The sequence below is a fragment of the Lynx canadensis genome, chromosome B2, assembly GCF_007474595.2.
Source record: "Lynx canadensis isolate LIC74 chromosome B2, mLynCan4.pri.v2, whole genome shotgun sequence".
Classification (NCBI taxonomy): Eukaryota; Metazoa; Chordata; class Mammalia; order Carnivora; family Felidae; genus Lynx; species Lynx canadensis.
In genome coordinates, this window is record NC_044307.1 from 5,218,755 (window position 1) to 5,233,444 (window position 14,690).

At 43.5% G+C, this 14,690-nt stretch overlaps 1 protein-coding gene across 4 annotated transcripts in view; it reads left to right on the forward strand.

The window, feature by feature from the left end:
* Positions 1-3,205: 3,205 nt before the first annotated feature.
* GPLD1 (glycosylphosphatidylinositol specific phospholipase D1) overlaps positions 3,206-14,690 on the forward strand; it is a 66,100-nt gene continuing 54,615 nt past the window's right edge. For 3 of the 4 annotated variants that reach the window (XM_030314731.1, XM_030314732.1, XM_030314734.1), the window contains exons 1-3: positions 3,238-3,311; positions 3,532-3,807; positions 6,619-6,674. In XM_030314731.1, coding sequence (XP_030170591.1) covers positions 3,711-3,807; positions 6,619-6,674 — 153 coding nt within the window. In that variant the 5' untranslated portion in view covers positions 3,238-3,311; positions 3,532-3,710. Of the gene's footprint in view, positions 3,312-3,531; positions 3,808-6,618; positions 6,675-14,690 lie in introns of all 4 variants that reach the window. The other variant, XM_030314730.2, reaches the window with a different exon arrangement.

Sequence of the window (14,690 nt, forward strand, 5' to 3'; positions counted from 1 at the left end):
GACGCGGAGCAGCGCCCTCTCCTGCGCCCTCGGCGCTGCACCGGGTCCTCCGCGAAGAGCGGCTCCGCGCCCCGCCGGACCCGGGAGGCCTCCCCGGGGTACGCACCTGCCGGCCGCACCTTACCCGCCCCGAGTGCTCTTCTGTAATTCTTCCTTAGTCCCCCCAACTACTGCAGGGCACCTGCTCCCTCTTCCGCGAGCCCCCCCCCCCCCCCGCAACCTGCCTCCCCTGCCACCGGAGTTTGTACGCGGTGGATGCGCCGGCGGTGCTGCCCCAACCGCTGAGGGCGCGATCTCGGCTCTTCGTCGCCTCAGCCCAGCCCGCTCGGGCTCTGGGCCGAGGGCCCTGTGTGCGGGGCGAGTGTGGCTCCGTGTTGTGCCTGGACGTTTTTCTGGGTGTGTGTTTACATATTCTCTCCACTAATTGGGGTCACCGCCCCCCCCCCCCCGCCGTGATCTGTAGCCGTGCCTCTGAAGACCGTCTTGGCCCCAAGCCGAGTCTGTTGTCCACAGGCAGTATGACCTTAGACAAATTACTTAACCTCAGGTTTTTTTGGGTTTGTTTTTTTGGTAGAAAGTTCTTTCGTTGTGAGATAACGTAATTGCTTAGGAGAGTTACTGCAATAAATCGGGCACAACGTTCAAAGTCCTGCTAGCTGCCCTTGGACAAGCCACTGCTACGATCAAAGTTAGGCCTCCCCGACTCGTCAGTGGGACCATTTGTCAGAATCGAATCAACCGAGGTAGAGTCACAAGTAGACAAGAGCATACAACTCCAGAAGCAGCAAGGGAGCCTCCGCATTCATGAGGATGCAAATAGAAATAGGGCTATCTTCGGAATTTGTGGGTTCAAGGGAAGCCCCATTCTATGCATTGATTTAGGACCCCTAGTCTTGGCATCTCTCTGCTTCTCCCCACCTACCCCTACCGAGTGGAGTCTATTGGTGGCCTCTCCGGAGCCTGTGGGCCCTTCACCTTTCTCTAGGACGTTGGGTTCTTATTTGTAAAATGCCCAGGCATTTAGATTTTGACTTCGGTTTTTCCTGAGTCGGCGTCACTCAGTCTTGAGTCCGTCACATCTAGCAGAAGTGGGAACGGCGGAGTTTAATCTTTTGTGTGTGTGGGTTCGCTATTTCCTTCTGTATTCTGAAGGAACGGGAGAGAGGGGCCCTGGAAGGGAGTACTGGCCGGTGGGTGTCATGGGGGACTGGGGACGTGGTGTATTTCCACCTGCCGCCTGCAGAGGGAGCCCTACTGACAGCTTGCTGTCTTGGGTTTGGGGCAACGCGTTTTGTTAGGGCAACCATGACTGCCTCTCTCCACCCCAAGTCAGTCTGGTTATCTTTTTAAAAAATTATTTTAATTTAAACTCAAGCTAACATACAGTATAGTCTTAGTTTCAGGAGTAGAATCCAGTGTTTCATCTCTTACATATGACACCCAGTGCTCATCCCAAAAAGTGCCCTGCTTAATGCCCATCACCCATTTAGCCCATCCCCACCCACCCAGCTCCCCTCCAACAACCCTCAGTTCTCTTACAGAGTCTCTTGCGGTTTGTCTTCTTATCTTTAAGAAAAATTTTTTTAGGGGCGCCTGGGTGGCGCAGTCGGTTAAGCGTCCGACTTCAGCTCAGGTCACGATCTCGCGGTCCGTGAGTTCGAGCCCCGCGTCGGGCTCTGGGCTGATGGCTCAGAGCCTGGAGCCTGTTTCCGATTCTGTGTCTCCCTCTCTCTCTGCCCCTCCCCTGTTCATGCTCTGTCTCTCTCTGTCCCAAAAATAAATAAACGTTGAAAAAAAATTAAAAAAAAAAAAAAAGAAAAATTTTTTTAACATTTATTTTTGAGAGACACAGCGTGAGCAGGGGAGGGGCAGAGAGAGGGAGACACAGAATCTGAAGCAGGCTCCAGGCTCCAAGCTGTCAGCACAGAGCCCAGTGTAGGGCCCAAACTCACCAACTGCGAGATCATGACCTGAGCCGAAGTCGGACACTTAACCAACTGAGCCACCCACGCGCCCCTGTCTGCTTATCTTTGTAAGGTTCTGTTTTCAACAGTGTCCACTCACTTCTCCAAAAGGCACACTGCCTAGAGCCCATGGTACTTTTGGGGGCACACAAAACTGTTATTTCTTATAAAAATCAGGAAAAAAGTGAACTTTAATATGGTTAATATTAACCATTAATAGCTAACTATTAATAAGTATTAATACTTAGGCCAATGCCAGTGTAAAATCTAATTTTTCTATCCTTATGAAGGAAGGGGCCCATAAAGGCCTGAGGCCGAGGAAATTCATGCTGTTGGCCTCCCCTTCTCTGTCTAGTGCTCTGTGCAATCCCCCGTTCAGAGTGGGAGCACATTCCCCCCTGGTTCCTGTCTTGCTCCTGGGCTGCCTAGGATGTCCCCCAGAGCCTGGATGGGTGTGATCGCTCACCAGGGCCCGCGAGGGCAAGACCATCAGTACCCAGGAACTTTCTTTGTCACGTGCCCTTGTCCTGGGCACCTCCACCTTCTACTTCTCCCCTTTGCCCATCCACTCCCCCACTTGGAGTAAGGAGGAGCCTAGACCTAGGTTTGTAAAGCACCCTGTTAGCCAGACAAACCATGTCAGTTAAAGGTCTCTGGCCGAAAAGCAGTGAGAAGCAGCCCAGCCCAGTGCCCTCATGGCTGAGCCCACAGCTGTGGGCTTCCTTTCTCTGGGGCTTGCCGGTGGCTGAGCTAAGGTTACAGGGGAAACTTGGCAGGCCTCTAAGGATCTCAGATCATCCCACATTCTATCTTCTCTTCTATTTGCTCGCCTGAGCATGAGTATGGTTTCTGCCCACCCTTTTAGGATCTCCTTCCTTGCTTTTCCCGTATCTTATGCACAATTTGAGCTTTGCGAGCGTCACGTAATTTTTCCCATGGATTAAGTGCTGTAGATTAGATCCTTCGTGACAGGTGGATTCTGAGCCTAGCATTTTCTGAATTCTTGTTTCCCAGTCTTAAATCGGTCCCACATCTCCCGCCCCCAGTGGAATCGATATCTTTTCTTGGGGGGCAGGAATCTGACCGTGCAACAGGCTCGAGATAAGCCCCGTAAGAGCAACCAGAACTGGAGAGACCAGGAGTGGCTGCCCTTGTGTAATCCCCTTGCGGGTGTTGGTATCTGTTGCCAAATACTGAAAGAGAAGCTGGTGCCAGCTGATTGTCATAAAAGCTTTCCCAGCACTTGTGGCTTGGGAGGCCAAGGACGCAGGGCACCTGATAGGTGTGTGGAAACGATGCCCGAGAGATCAGCCCTTGTGAGGGGATGTTGACTGTCAATATAGACAGGTGAGTGTGTCTCTCTCTCTCTCTCTCTCTCTCTCTCTCTCTCTCTCTCTTTAAGAAAGCAAAGAATATTTGGAGAAAAACTTTGCTAGTGTCACCATACAAATTTCGTGTTAAAAAGAAATCCGGAGGCCCCCTGGGTCAGAAAGTGGCAACGCTTCAACCTCAGGACATTCAGATTTGGGTTGATGGCTTTTTTTTTTTTTTTTTTTTCCCCTCCTAGGTCGAGTTTGTTTGCTGTTCTGGTGAAGTTAAACAGTAGTTAAACAGTTTGCTGGGCAGTGTTATTATTTTGAAACAACGCTGGGCTTCCCGTGTCGGTGACCCGCTTAGAGGGAAAGCAGGGAGCCTGGGCCTGGATTTCAGACACATCGTGTCACCGGAGTGGTGAGGAACGAGGGCATGTCCGCGTGCAGGTTCTGGCCCGGGCTACTGATCGCACTGGGCTCCCTGTGTCCGAGAGGTTCACCATGTGGCATCTCCACGCACGTAGAGATAGGTAAGTGCCAGCACCTTGCTGTGCTATTAGGACTCTAAATCCGTCTAAAGGCGTTGAGGAAGAGATGTACAGTCGGTCCTGTGCATTGATAACAAGTTCCCCCGGCTGCAGCCAGCAGCCGGGGGGTGGAGAGCTCGAGCTGTGACCCGAGTCAGGGGTGGGCAGGAAGCCTGGCAACGATGCATCTTTGACGATACGGTCCCTGGCTATTGCTCTGGGTGGGCAGACGAGCTGGATGAGCTGGGGGCTGCCCAGAAGCAGAACATCTGATCGAATGCAGAGAGGAGAAAGATGCGTGGAATTCTGTAAGAGAGAGGAAGATATCTTTGTTGTTTTGTATCTCCAAGTGTGCGGAAAGGCCACTTGTGGCCCCAAGAGTGTATCCCCCGAGTCAAGGGTTTGGCTGCAGGGAGGGGAAGGATGCGAGGGAGCTTGGCCACTGGCATTAGAGGTGCCCAGGATGAGGACAGCAGCTGGGAAGGACCGGCTACAGGCAGAGTATCGGATATTGGTGCACAGTACATTCAGTTCTCTTTTTTTTTTTTTTTAATTTTTTTCAACGTTTTTTTTTTATTTATTTTTGGGACAGAGAGAGACAGAGCATGAACGGGGGAGGGGCAGAGAGAGAGGGAGACACAGAATCGGAAACAGGCTCCAGGCTCTGAGCCATCAGCCCAGAGCCCGACGCGGGGCTCGAACCCACGGACTGCGAGATCGTGACCTGGCTGAAGTCGGACGCTTAACCGACTGCGCCACCCAGGCGCCCCTACATTCAGTTCTCGTACGAAGGGCATTTGTACTATTTTTTAACTCCTGGAAAAAGTCAGCCATTTTATAATCTAAGCAGATGGGATTATATTCTGTAACAATTTTCGGATTAATTTCAGGTAATACCTGATGTCTGGGTTTACTTTTAGATAAAAACAATAATATTTTCTAGTTAGGCCACTTCCAGAAGGTACAAAGCAGAACAACATTACAAATAAAGTGTGAAAACTTATCAGTGCAGGATAGACCTAGGTATTGAGTTCTAGTGCCCAAGAACCTATGATCACAGAATTTTACTGTCTGGAAGGGCACTAGAGGTCACTGAGACCAGTCCCTGCGGTTCACGTACAAGGACATGGATGTAGAAGAATCTGCCAGCTAGCTCGTTAGTGGGCTGGCCTAGGACTGGCTGTCCTGACAGCCAGTCCAGCATTCTTTCCAAAAACATCTATTGCTAGCGAGAGTCAGGAAACAACAGAAAAGAGAATTAGACCGAGGTTCTAATAGCAGCTCTGTAAACTAAGTATGTGCCACAAGAGCAGGTCATTTCCTCTCTGTTCCTCTCCCGTAGAATAAGGAAGCCAAACTTGCCAATGAGTTTGAAAAGTATTTTCCAAGTGTAAGTTCTGTGTCACTGAAATTGGCTAAAACTATAAGTGGGCTGAAAGAGAACAAGTATAAGTAGAAATACTGAAGTATTCAATCCTTAGAATTTAAACACAGATGAAATATAAAATTAAAAAAAATCAGATAATTGCTCGCTATTTTTAGTCTGTGACAAAGCTCCTAATAATTAATATATACTAAATATATATTAAATGTAGTATATTAATATAAAACTTTGAGCATAATTGAAGACCACTCCTAACCTGTACAGATTTTGAGGATTAAAAAAAAAATTTTAATGTTTATTTTTGAGAGAGAGAGAGAGAGAGAGAGAGAGAGAGAGAAAGGCAGCAAGCAGAGGAGGGACAAAGAGAGGGAGACACCGAATCCAAAGCAGGCTCCAGGCTCTGAGCTGTCAGCACAAACCACAAACCCACGAATCATGAGATCATGACCTGAGCCGAAGTTGGACGCTCAACAGACTGAGCCACGCAGGTGCCCCAGATTTTGAAGATTTTTATGTAAAAGACAAAACTCCAACATTTACTAATTAGAGGGTTTTATAAATGTCTTGGTTCCTATTTTCACTTCTTCTATAAAGCCTGTGTGGAAGGTTGACATTCAGGCGAGTTAATTAGATTTGGCCTCATTCAGTGGTTTGGATTTGTAAATCACTGGAATCTTCTACACAGGTCATTTGTGTGGGCTGTGAGCTTGTATCGTATAGTATTAATGCTTCTAGTAGTGGCTGTGTTTTTGTATGGATTATAAAACTGGATGTGATGCACAGTAAAAAGTAAGGTATCAACCTTGGAAGTGACTTCGCAAGGCATGTTCATCTTCTGGATTCTAAGAAGATTCAGGGTGTGGGTGTGTGGGCATGTGGGTAGAGCAGGTGACCTGAGATGATTTTTTTTTTTTTTTTTGGTCCATCTAATTGATGGAAAAAAAATTGAGACTCATTGATTCATTCCATGCTTTTGGCCATGTATCATATTTCCTGCTTAGGTTTATTTATCTCAGTGGGTTGTTGAGGCAAAATACAATGATGACACCTTCTGTTTACTGAGCTCCTAGTGTGTATCAGCCATTGTGCTCATCACACAGCATTTATTTTGTGTGACTCTCTCAACAAACCTGTAAGGTGGGTATTATTTACTTAATTTTACTTAGGAGGGAACTACTACCTAGCCTAGCCAGGTCTATAGTGCTACCTAAGTAGAAAGTTCAAATCCCCGTGCGGATTTGATCTGTAGTTTAACAAAATAAACATCATAAGAATCTTATGCCTGATGAAAATTACTAGTGCGTACACACTTAATTTCCATTTCCCACTTCCTTGACAGTTACAATGACAAAATCACATCTTCCTTTTAAAATATCTCGAGTAAGTTCTGTTTTCAGTTACAGTTGAATTTAATTGATTTAATATTTCAGGACACAGAGCTCTGGAGTTTCTCCACCTTCAAGATGGGAGAATCAACTACAAAGAGGTATAACGTTTACTTTTTCTCTCGCTCATTAACTTTCTTCCATCAGTGCCAAAAAACATTAATGACAAATCATAATATGAGAAACTGAGAAAGAATTGTCTAAGAATGGTGCGTCTTACTGTTTTTACAAAGAGAAGCCACACCTGAGATAAATTATTTCTCACCTTCTGACTGTGTGTTGTATAAAAATTGCATCCGTACAAGGAGCAGGAAGGATTTCTTCAGAAGTCCATGTTGAGAGGCTCTTCTGACGTCTCCCTACTGTATTCTTCGTAGGACCATCTGGTGGCTTCTCTGGACCTGTCCTCAAATCGACTGCACCCGTTCTGACCCTATACACTATTGCTAGTTCTATAGCTAAACAGTGTGCTGTGGCAGAGGATTAAGTACTTCCATTTGATAAGAGTGGTTAACATTTGCTCCTGATGTCAGGCTTGGATCCAATTATTGCCAGTAAGTCCCGATAATTCAGTATGGAAAGCAGGATGGTAACATAACTGAAATCTATCATATCTTCATGCCTCGTTTAGACGTTAGTTTTGACTTTCTTGACACTTCAACAGCAGTTGGTTATCCTCATTGACCCTGGTGGAAAGCAGCCAGGCAAGAGGGAGAAGAGGAAGATTGCCTAATTGATCATGCGAACGATCAATCCTGAGTGTGTACAGAGCGATTTTTCTGGTAGAAATATTCGTGCTTGCGTCACTAACTTAATTTGAAACGTGAACTGGACACCGATCCTTCCCCTCCGCATCCACCCTGATGCAAAGAGTGATGTCGTCATCAGAAATGACTAAGTGCCCTGAGTGCTTACCCTTCAGCTTTCAATTTATGAAGATCAGGATTACTTCACCTTTTCTGATACTATCCAATCCCTTTTCTTGATCTATTTTATAGCTCTCTGTATGTGGGAATTGTTGTAGTATCATTTTCTCCCTATTCAAACCTGCTCTTCGGTAACTTCTGGACTCAATGGTACAGTTTAGTGAAATGATTCAGAAGGAAGTGGCCTGAAGGATGCCAGCTGTGTGCCTAGACCGTCCCCCACAGGCTGGAGATCTAGGGGCAGGCTCTGTGGAGTTCTGTTGGTTCTGGGGTTATCTTTTGTTAATATATTTTCTCTTTAAAGATTTGACTTACACAAAAAGAATAATGCATCAAGTGGAGAAAATCAGTTCATTAATTTATAAGAACTGTAAAAACAGCAAACCGACCTCACATTGGGCGTCATTATTGCCCTGATACTTTTTTCCCATTGTTTTCTTATTACTAAAATGTGGCTGATCTATAATGCTGCATTACATATGTACAGCATCGCGATTCGACAATTCTATACCTTACTCAGTGCTCACCGTGCTAAGTGTGGTCACCACCCGTGCCCATGCATTACTACAATATTGTTGACTGTATCTCCTGTGCTGTACTTTTCATTTCCATGTCTTATAACTGGAAGTTTGTACCTCTTAATCGCCTTCACCTAGTTTGCCGATCCCCTCCCGTCCACGACCTTCTCCCTGGCAGCCACCAGTTTCTTTGTATTTAAGAGTCTGTTTGTTCATGTGTTACTTACATTTCCATCTAAGTGGAATCGTGCTATTTGTCTTTCTCTGACTTATTTCATTTAGCACAATACCGTGGAGTCTACCCATGTTATCCCAAATTTCAAGATTTTATTCTTTCTTTTTGTCTGAGTAATATTCGTGTGTGTGTGTGTGTGTGTGTGTGTTTATAATCACCTCTCCTTTATCCATTCACATATCTATAGACACTTGGGTTGCTTTTATAGTTTGGCTCTTGTAAATAATGCTGCAATAAACATAGGGTTGCATACATCGTTTTGAATAACTGTTTTCATTTGCGGTGGGGGGGGGGCGGTAAATACCCAGTAGCAGAATTACTGGGTCATATAGTAATACTATTTTTAATTTTTTGAGGAAACCCCATACTGTTCTCCACAGTGGCCGCACCAATTTACATTCCCACCAACAGTGCACAAGGGTTCCTTTTTCTCCACATCCTTGTCAACATTTGCTGTTTTCTTGCCTTTTTGACTCTAGCTGTTCTGACAGGTGTGAGGTGATATCTCATTGTGGCTTTGATTTGCATTTCCCTGTGATTAGTAACGTTGAACATTTTTTCATCTGTGTATTGGTTATCTGTAGGTCTTCTTTTGAAAAATGTCTTTTCAAGTCCTCTGCCTATTTTTTTTTTCAACGTTTTTTATTTATTTTGGGACAGAGACAGAGCATGAACGGGGGAGGGGCAGAGAGAGAGGGAGACACAGAATCGGAAACAGGCTCCAGGCTCCGAGCCATCAGCCCAGAGCCCGACGCGGGGCTCGAACTCACGGACCGCGAGATCGTGACCTGGCTGAAGTCGGACGCTTAACCGACTGCGCCACCCAGGCGCCCCTCTGCCTATTTTTTAATGGGATTGTTTGGTGTTTTGTTTTGTTTTGGTGTTGAGTTGTGTAAGTTCTTTATGTTGTTTAGATATTAACCTTTTATGGGATGCATCATTTGAAAATACCTTCTTCCATTCAGTAAGTTACTTTGTTGTTTTATTGAGTTCTTTTTTTTTTTTTTTAATTTTTTTTTTCAACGTTTATTTATTTTTGGGACAGAGAGAGACAGAGCATGAACGGGGGAGGGGCAGAAAGAGAGGGAGACACAGAATCGGAAACAGGCTCCAGGCTCCGAGCCATCAGCCCAGAGCCTGACGCGGGGCTCGAACCCACGGACCGCGAGATCGTGATCTGGCTGAAGTCGGACGCTTAACCAACTGCGCCACCCAGGCGCCCCATTTTTATTGAGTTCTTTTGTGTGTTTCTTGTCTGTGTGTGTGTGTGTGTGTGTGTGTGCGCGCGCACAAAATCTTTTTTTGTTTTGGCGTAGTTTCAATGGTTTCTTTTTGCTTTTGCTTCCTTTGCTCAAGGAGAGTTATCCATGAATATGTTGCTAAGGCCAATGCCCAAGAGATTACTTCCTATGTTTTCTTCTAGGATTTTTATGGTTTCAGCTCTCCTATTTAGGTCTTTAATCTTTTCGGAGTTTATTTTTGTGTATGGTGTCAGAAAGTGGCCCGGTTTCGTTCTTTGGCACATAGCTGTCCAGTTTTCCCAGTACCATTTGTTGAAGAGACCGTCTTTTTCTCATTGTATATTTTGACTCTTTTGTCATAGAGAAATGGACCATATATGTGTGGCTTTGTTTCTGGGCTCTCTATTCTGATCCGTTGACCTACGTGTCTGTTTTTGTGCAAGTACCATTCTGTGCTGATTACTACAGCTTTGTAGTGTAGCTTGAAATCTGGATACACTCCAAGATCCCTCCAGCTTTGTTCTCCTTCCTCAAGATTGCGTTGGCTGTTTGAGGCCTTTTGTGGTTTCACACAGATTTTAGGATTGTTTGCTTTAGTTCTGTGAAAAATGCCATAGGTATTTTGATAGTGATTGCATTAAATCTGAAGATTGCTTTGGGTAATATGGACATTTTAACATTATTAATCCTTCCAATCCACGAGCACGGAATATCTTTCCATTTCTGTCCTATTTAATCTCTTTCATCAATGTCTTATGGTTTTCAGAGTATAGGCCTTTCACTTCCTTGGTTAAGTTTATTTCTAGATATTTTGTTCCTTGCGGTGCAATCATAAATTAGATTGTTTCCTCAGTTTTTCTTTTTGCTACTTCATGATTCACATGTAGAAATGCTACAGATTTCTGCATATTAATTTTGTATCCTATAACATTACTGAATTCCTTTAATAGTTTTTCTTTTTTTTTTTTTGTAGTCCTCAGAGTTTTCTATATACAATATCCTATCATCTGCAAATGGTGACAGTTTTACTTCTTTCTTACCAGTTTGGATGCTTTTATTTCTTGTCTCATAGCTGCATCTAGAACTTTCGGTACTATGGTGAATAAATGTGGTAAGAGAGGACATCCTCGTCTTGTTCCTGAGTATGATGTTGGCTGTGGGTTTGTTGTACAAGGTCTTTATTATGTTGAGGTAGGTTCCCTCTACGTCCACTGTGCTGAGAGTTTTTATCATAAACAAATGTTGTATTTTGTCAAATGCTTTTTCTGGATCTCTTGAGATGATCATATGGTTTCAATCCTTTTGGTTAATGTGACCTATTACATTGGTTTTGAGAATATTGAACCACTTTTGAATCCTAGGAATAAATCCCATTTGATCATGGAATGATCCTTTTAACATATTATTGAATTTGGTTTGTTAATATGGGTTGAGGACTTTTGTGTCTGGGTTCATCAGAGATGCTGGCCTGTAGTTGTCTTAGTAGTGTCTTTGCTTTTGGTATCAGGGTAAAGTTGGCCTCATAGAATGAATTTAGAGATTTACCTTCCTCTTCTACTTTTTGGAATAGTTTGAGAAGAATAGGTATTAACTCTTCTTTAAATGTTTGGTAGAGTTCACTTGTGAAGCCATCCAGTCCTGGAATTTTGTTTGGGAGTTTTTTGATTACAGATTCAATTTTGTTACTAATAATTGGTCTGTTCAAAATTTCTATTTCTTGATTCAATTTTGGAAGACTATGTTTCTATGAATTTTCCTATTCTAGTTTCTCCAATTTGTTATATAATTTTAATAGTATTTTATAATTCTTTGTATTTCTATGGTGTTGGCTATTTCTCTTTCATTTCTTATTTTACTCATTGAGTACTTGTCTTTGTTGATGAGTCTGGTTAAAGGTTTATTAATTCTGTTTTATCTTTCCTAAGAACTAGCTCTTGGTTTCATTTATTTATTTATTTATTTTCAGTTATTTTGGTTCTAATCTTTACTATCTCCTTCTACTAACTTTGGTCTCTATCTGTCCTTTTTCTAGTTCGTTTAGGGGTATGGTTTGATGCTTCATTTGAGATTTTTCTTGTTTCTTATAGTAGGCCTATACTGCTATAAACTTCCCACTTAGAACTGCTATAAACTTCGCACCTCAAAGATTTCTTCCTTTTTAACAATTTTTTAAAAATATTTATTCATTTTTGGGAGTGAGAGAGACCGAGCATGAGCAGGGGAGGGGCAGAGAGAGAGGGAGACACAGAATCGGAAGCAGGCTCCAGGCTCCGAGCTGTCTGCAGAGCCTGACGCGGGGCTGGAACTTACAGAGTGCGAGATCATGACCTGAGCCGAAGTCGGACACTCAACCGACTGAGCTACCCAGGCGCCCCAGATTTCTTCAAGTAGGCTCCATACCCAGTGTGGGGCTTGAACTCATTGACCCTGAGATCAAGAGTGGCACTCTCCACTGATTGAGCCAGGTAGGGGCTCTCCACAAAGATTTTCAGTCATTGTTTCCATTATGTATGTTTCCATATGTATTTTTAAATTTCTTCTTTGATTTCGTCATTGACCCATTGGTTGTTCACTAGCATGTTGTTGGGTCTCCATGTGTTTTTTTTTCCCCCCTAGTTTTTCTTATAATTTCTAATTTCACACTGTTATGGTTGGACTTATTATATGTATTTATGTTCTATAAGAATACAGAATGTGGTGTTTTAACCATGAAATCATAGCAACGGTAGTTATTTGCTTGGTTGCTGTCCTTTCTGCCTTGCTTCCTTCTACCTGCCCATAGAAGAGGTTTTTTTCTTTTCCAATTAGAGAACTGATAGATGCTCACCATAGAGAAAAATTTTGAGACTACCTGCATTAACACTTGGCTTTATATCATTCTAGGTGTCATCTCTTCATTTATTAGCACAACCCCCACCCCACCAAATTACACTCTGCACACTGCACCTTGTTATTTTTCATTTAATATATTGGTGATGTCTTTGCATGTCAGTAGAGAACTTCAGAATCACTGAGAACAAATACATATTTTTCTGTTATCCATAATGCATCATAATTCAATCAACCAGTTCTATATTTTAACTTTTCATTTGGAAGTAATTAAAGACCAATAGAAAAGCTGGAAAATCAGGCAATTCATTTATGCCCTTTACCCAGTTTCCCTAATTGTTGACAACTTACCATATTTCCCTTTTTATCCTTTGTGTTGTCAACCAAGGAAAGGAGGTGGAACTGAAAAGGAACAAAGGTCTTTATTTGAGTCTCAGAATTGCAATTGGGAGAGTACAGATTCTAGAATAACCAGAAAAGTGTGCTGCTCATTCAGGGAAACCAAGGAGTGTTTATGAGGAAAAAAGGAAGGGGTGATTCCATGATTTAGATAAAGGAGAGAAGGAAAAACCCTGCTAATTTGGTGCTGACCAGTTGAACAATTTCTGATGACTATCTTCTTGATTATTGGTGTTATCAATTAAAACTGTCCTCCTATGTATTAATTAACTTTGCTGTCCTGTTGAAATTTTATGAGCAACTGCTTGTCAAATAGTTGCTGCTTCTGGCCCGGTTCAAGAGTTCATTCATTGGACAGGAAAATGGAATCTTTCATGTCCAGAGATTTCATGCAATTCCACATTATTTATACATACTGATTTCTTCCCCCCTGAACCATTGGAGAGTAAGTTGTTGATGGGATACCCATTATCCTTTAACACATCATTGTGTATTTCCTGAAAACAAGGACGCTCCTATGTAACCACAGCATAATAATCACAGTCAGGAAATCAACACTGAACAACACTTTGACCCAATCCTCAGGTTTCATTCAAATCTCACCAGTTGTGTCTCAATAATCTTTATGGTTCCAGAACCAATCCGGCACCATGTGACCTACAACAGTTCCTCAGGCCCACCTTGTCTTTAATGACCTTGATATTCTGGAAAGGGCAAAGTCCAATAACTCTTTAGAATGCAACTTAATTTGGTTTTGTCTGATGGTTCTCCATGATAGACCCATTGCAGGTTATTTTTTGACAGAAATATCATAGAACATGGAGGTGATGCTGTATTCTCATTGGATTGTATCAGAAGGCTCACGATGTCGGGGCACCTAGGTGCCCAGTTAGTTAAGCATAGAACTCTTAACTTCCACTCAGGTCATGATTTCACAGTTTGTGAGATTGAGCCCTGTATCACGCTCTGCGCTGACAGCATAGAGCCTGCTTAGGATTCTGTCTCCCTCTCTCTTTCTGCCCCCGCACCGCTGCTCATGCATGCTCAATCTCTCCAAAAAAATAAATAAAAATAAACTTAAAAAAAAAATAAATTAACTAGAAAAAAGAAGGCTCACAATGTCAAGCGTACGGTTTCTGGTGATATTAACTTTTATTTCAGCTATTGTATTTTTCGTTTCTAGGATTTCCATTTGGCTGTTCTTCATATATTTCTCTCCTGAGACTGCTTTGGTGGTGGCTGGGGGAGGCGGGTTGTTTCAAGTGTGTTTGTGATTAAAGCAGTTTTATGATGGCTGCTTTAAAATATTTGTCAGATAATTATAACATTTCTGCTATATCAGTGTTGGTTGTCTCTTTTCATGCCTTTTGAGATTCTTGGTTCCTGGTTTGATGAGTGATCTTTGATTGAAACCTGGACATTTGGGTATCAGGTTATGAGACTCTGGATCTTACTTGAAACCTATTTTTAAAATTTTTCTTTAAATGTCTATTTATTTTGAGAGAGCACGAGTGCGGGGTGGGGGCAGAGAGAGAGAGGGAGACACACAATCTGAAACAGGCTCCAGGCTCCGAGCTGTCAGCACAGAGCCCAATGTGTGGCTTGAACTCATAAATCATGAGATCATGACCTGAGCCCAAGTCAGACACTTAACCGGCTGAGCCCCCAGGTTTCAGCCCCCCTGAAACCTTCTCTTTTAGCTGACTTCTTCCAGCACCGCTTTGGGAGGGGTCTGCAGTGGGCGGATACCCACCTCCTAACTCTCCTAACTGCCAACTGGGGGTAGAGGTCAAGGTTCCCCCTGGGGTCTCCACTGATGCCTCCCTGGCTGGGAGGGGTAGAAGTACCTAATACTGCTCCTCACTGTGGCCTCTACAGATGCTGGGGTGTGTGTCATTTGGTGGTGAACGTCCTGCTCTCCCCTGGGCCTTTTCTGGTCCCACCCAGTGGGGTTGGGGTGAGGTGCCAT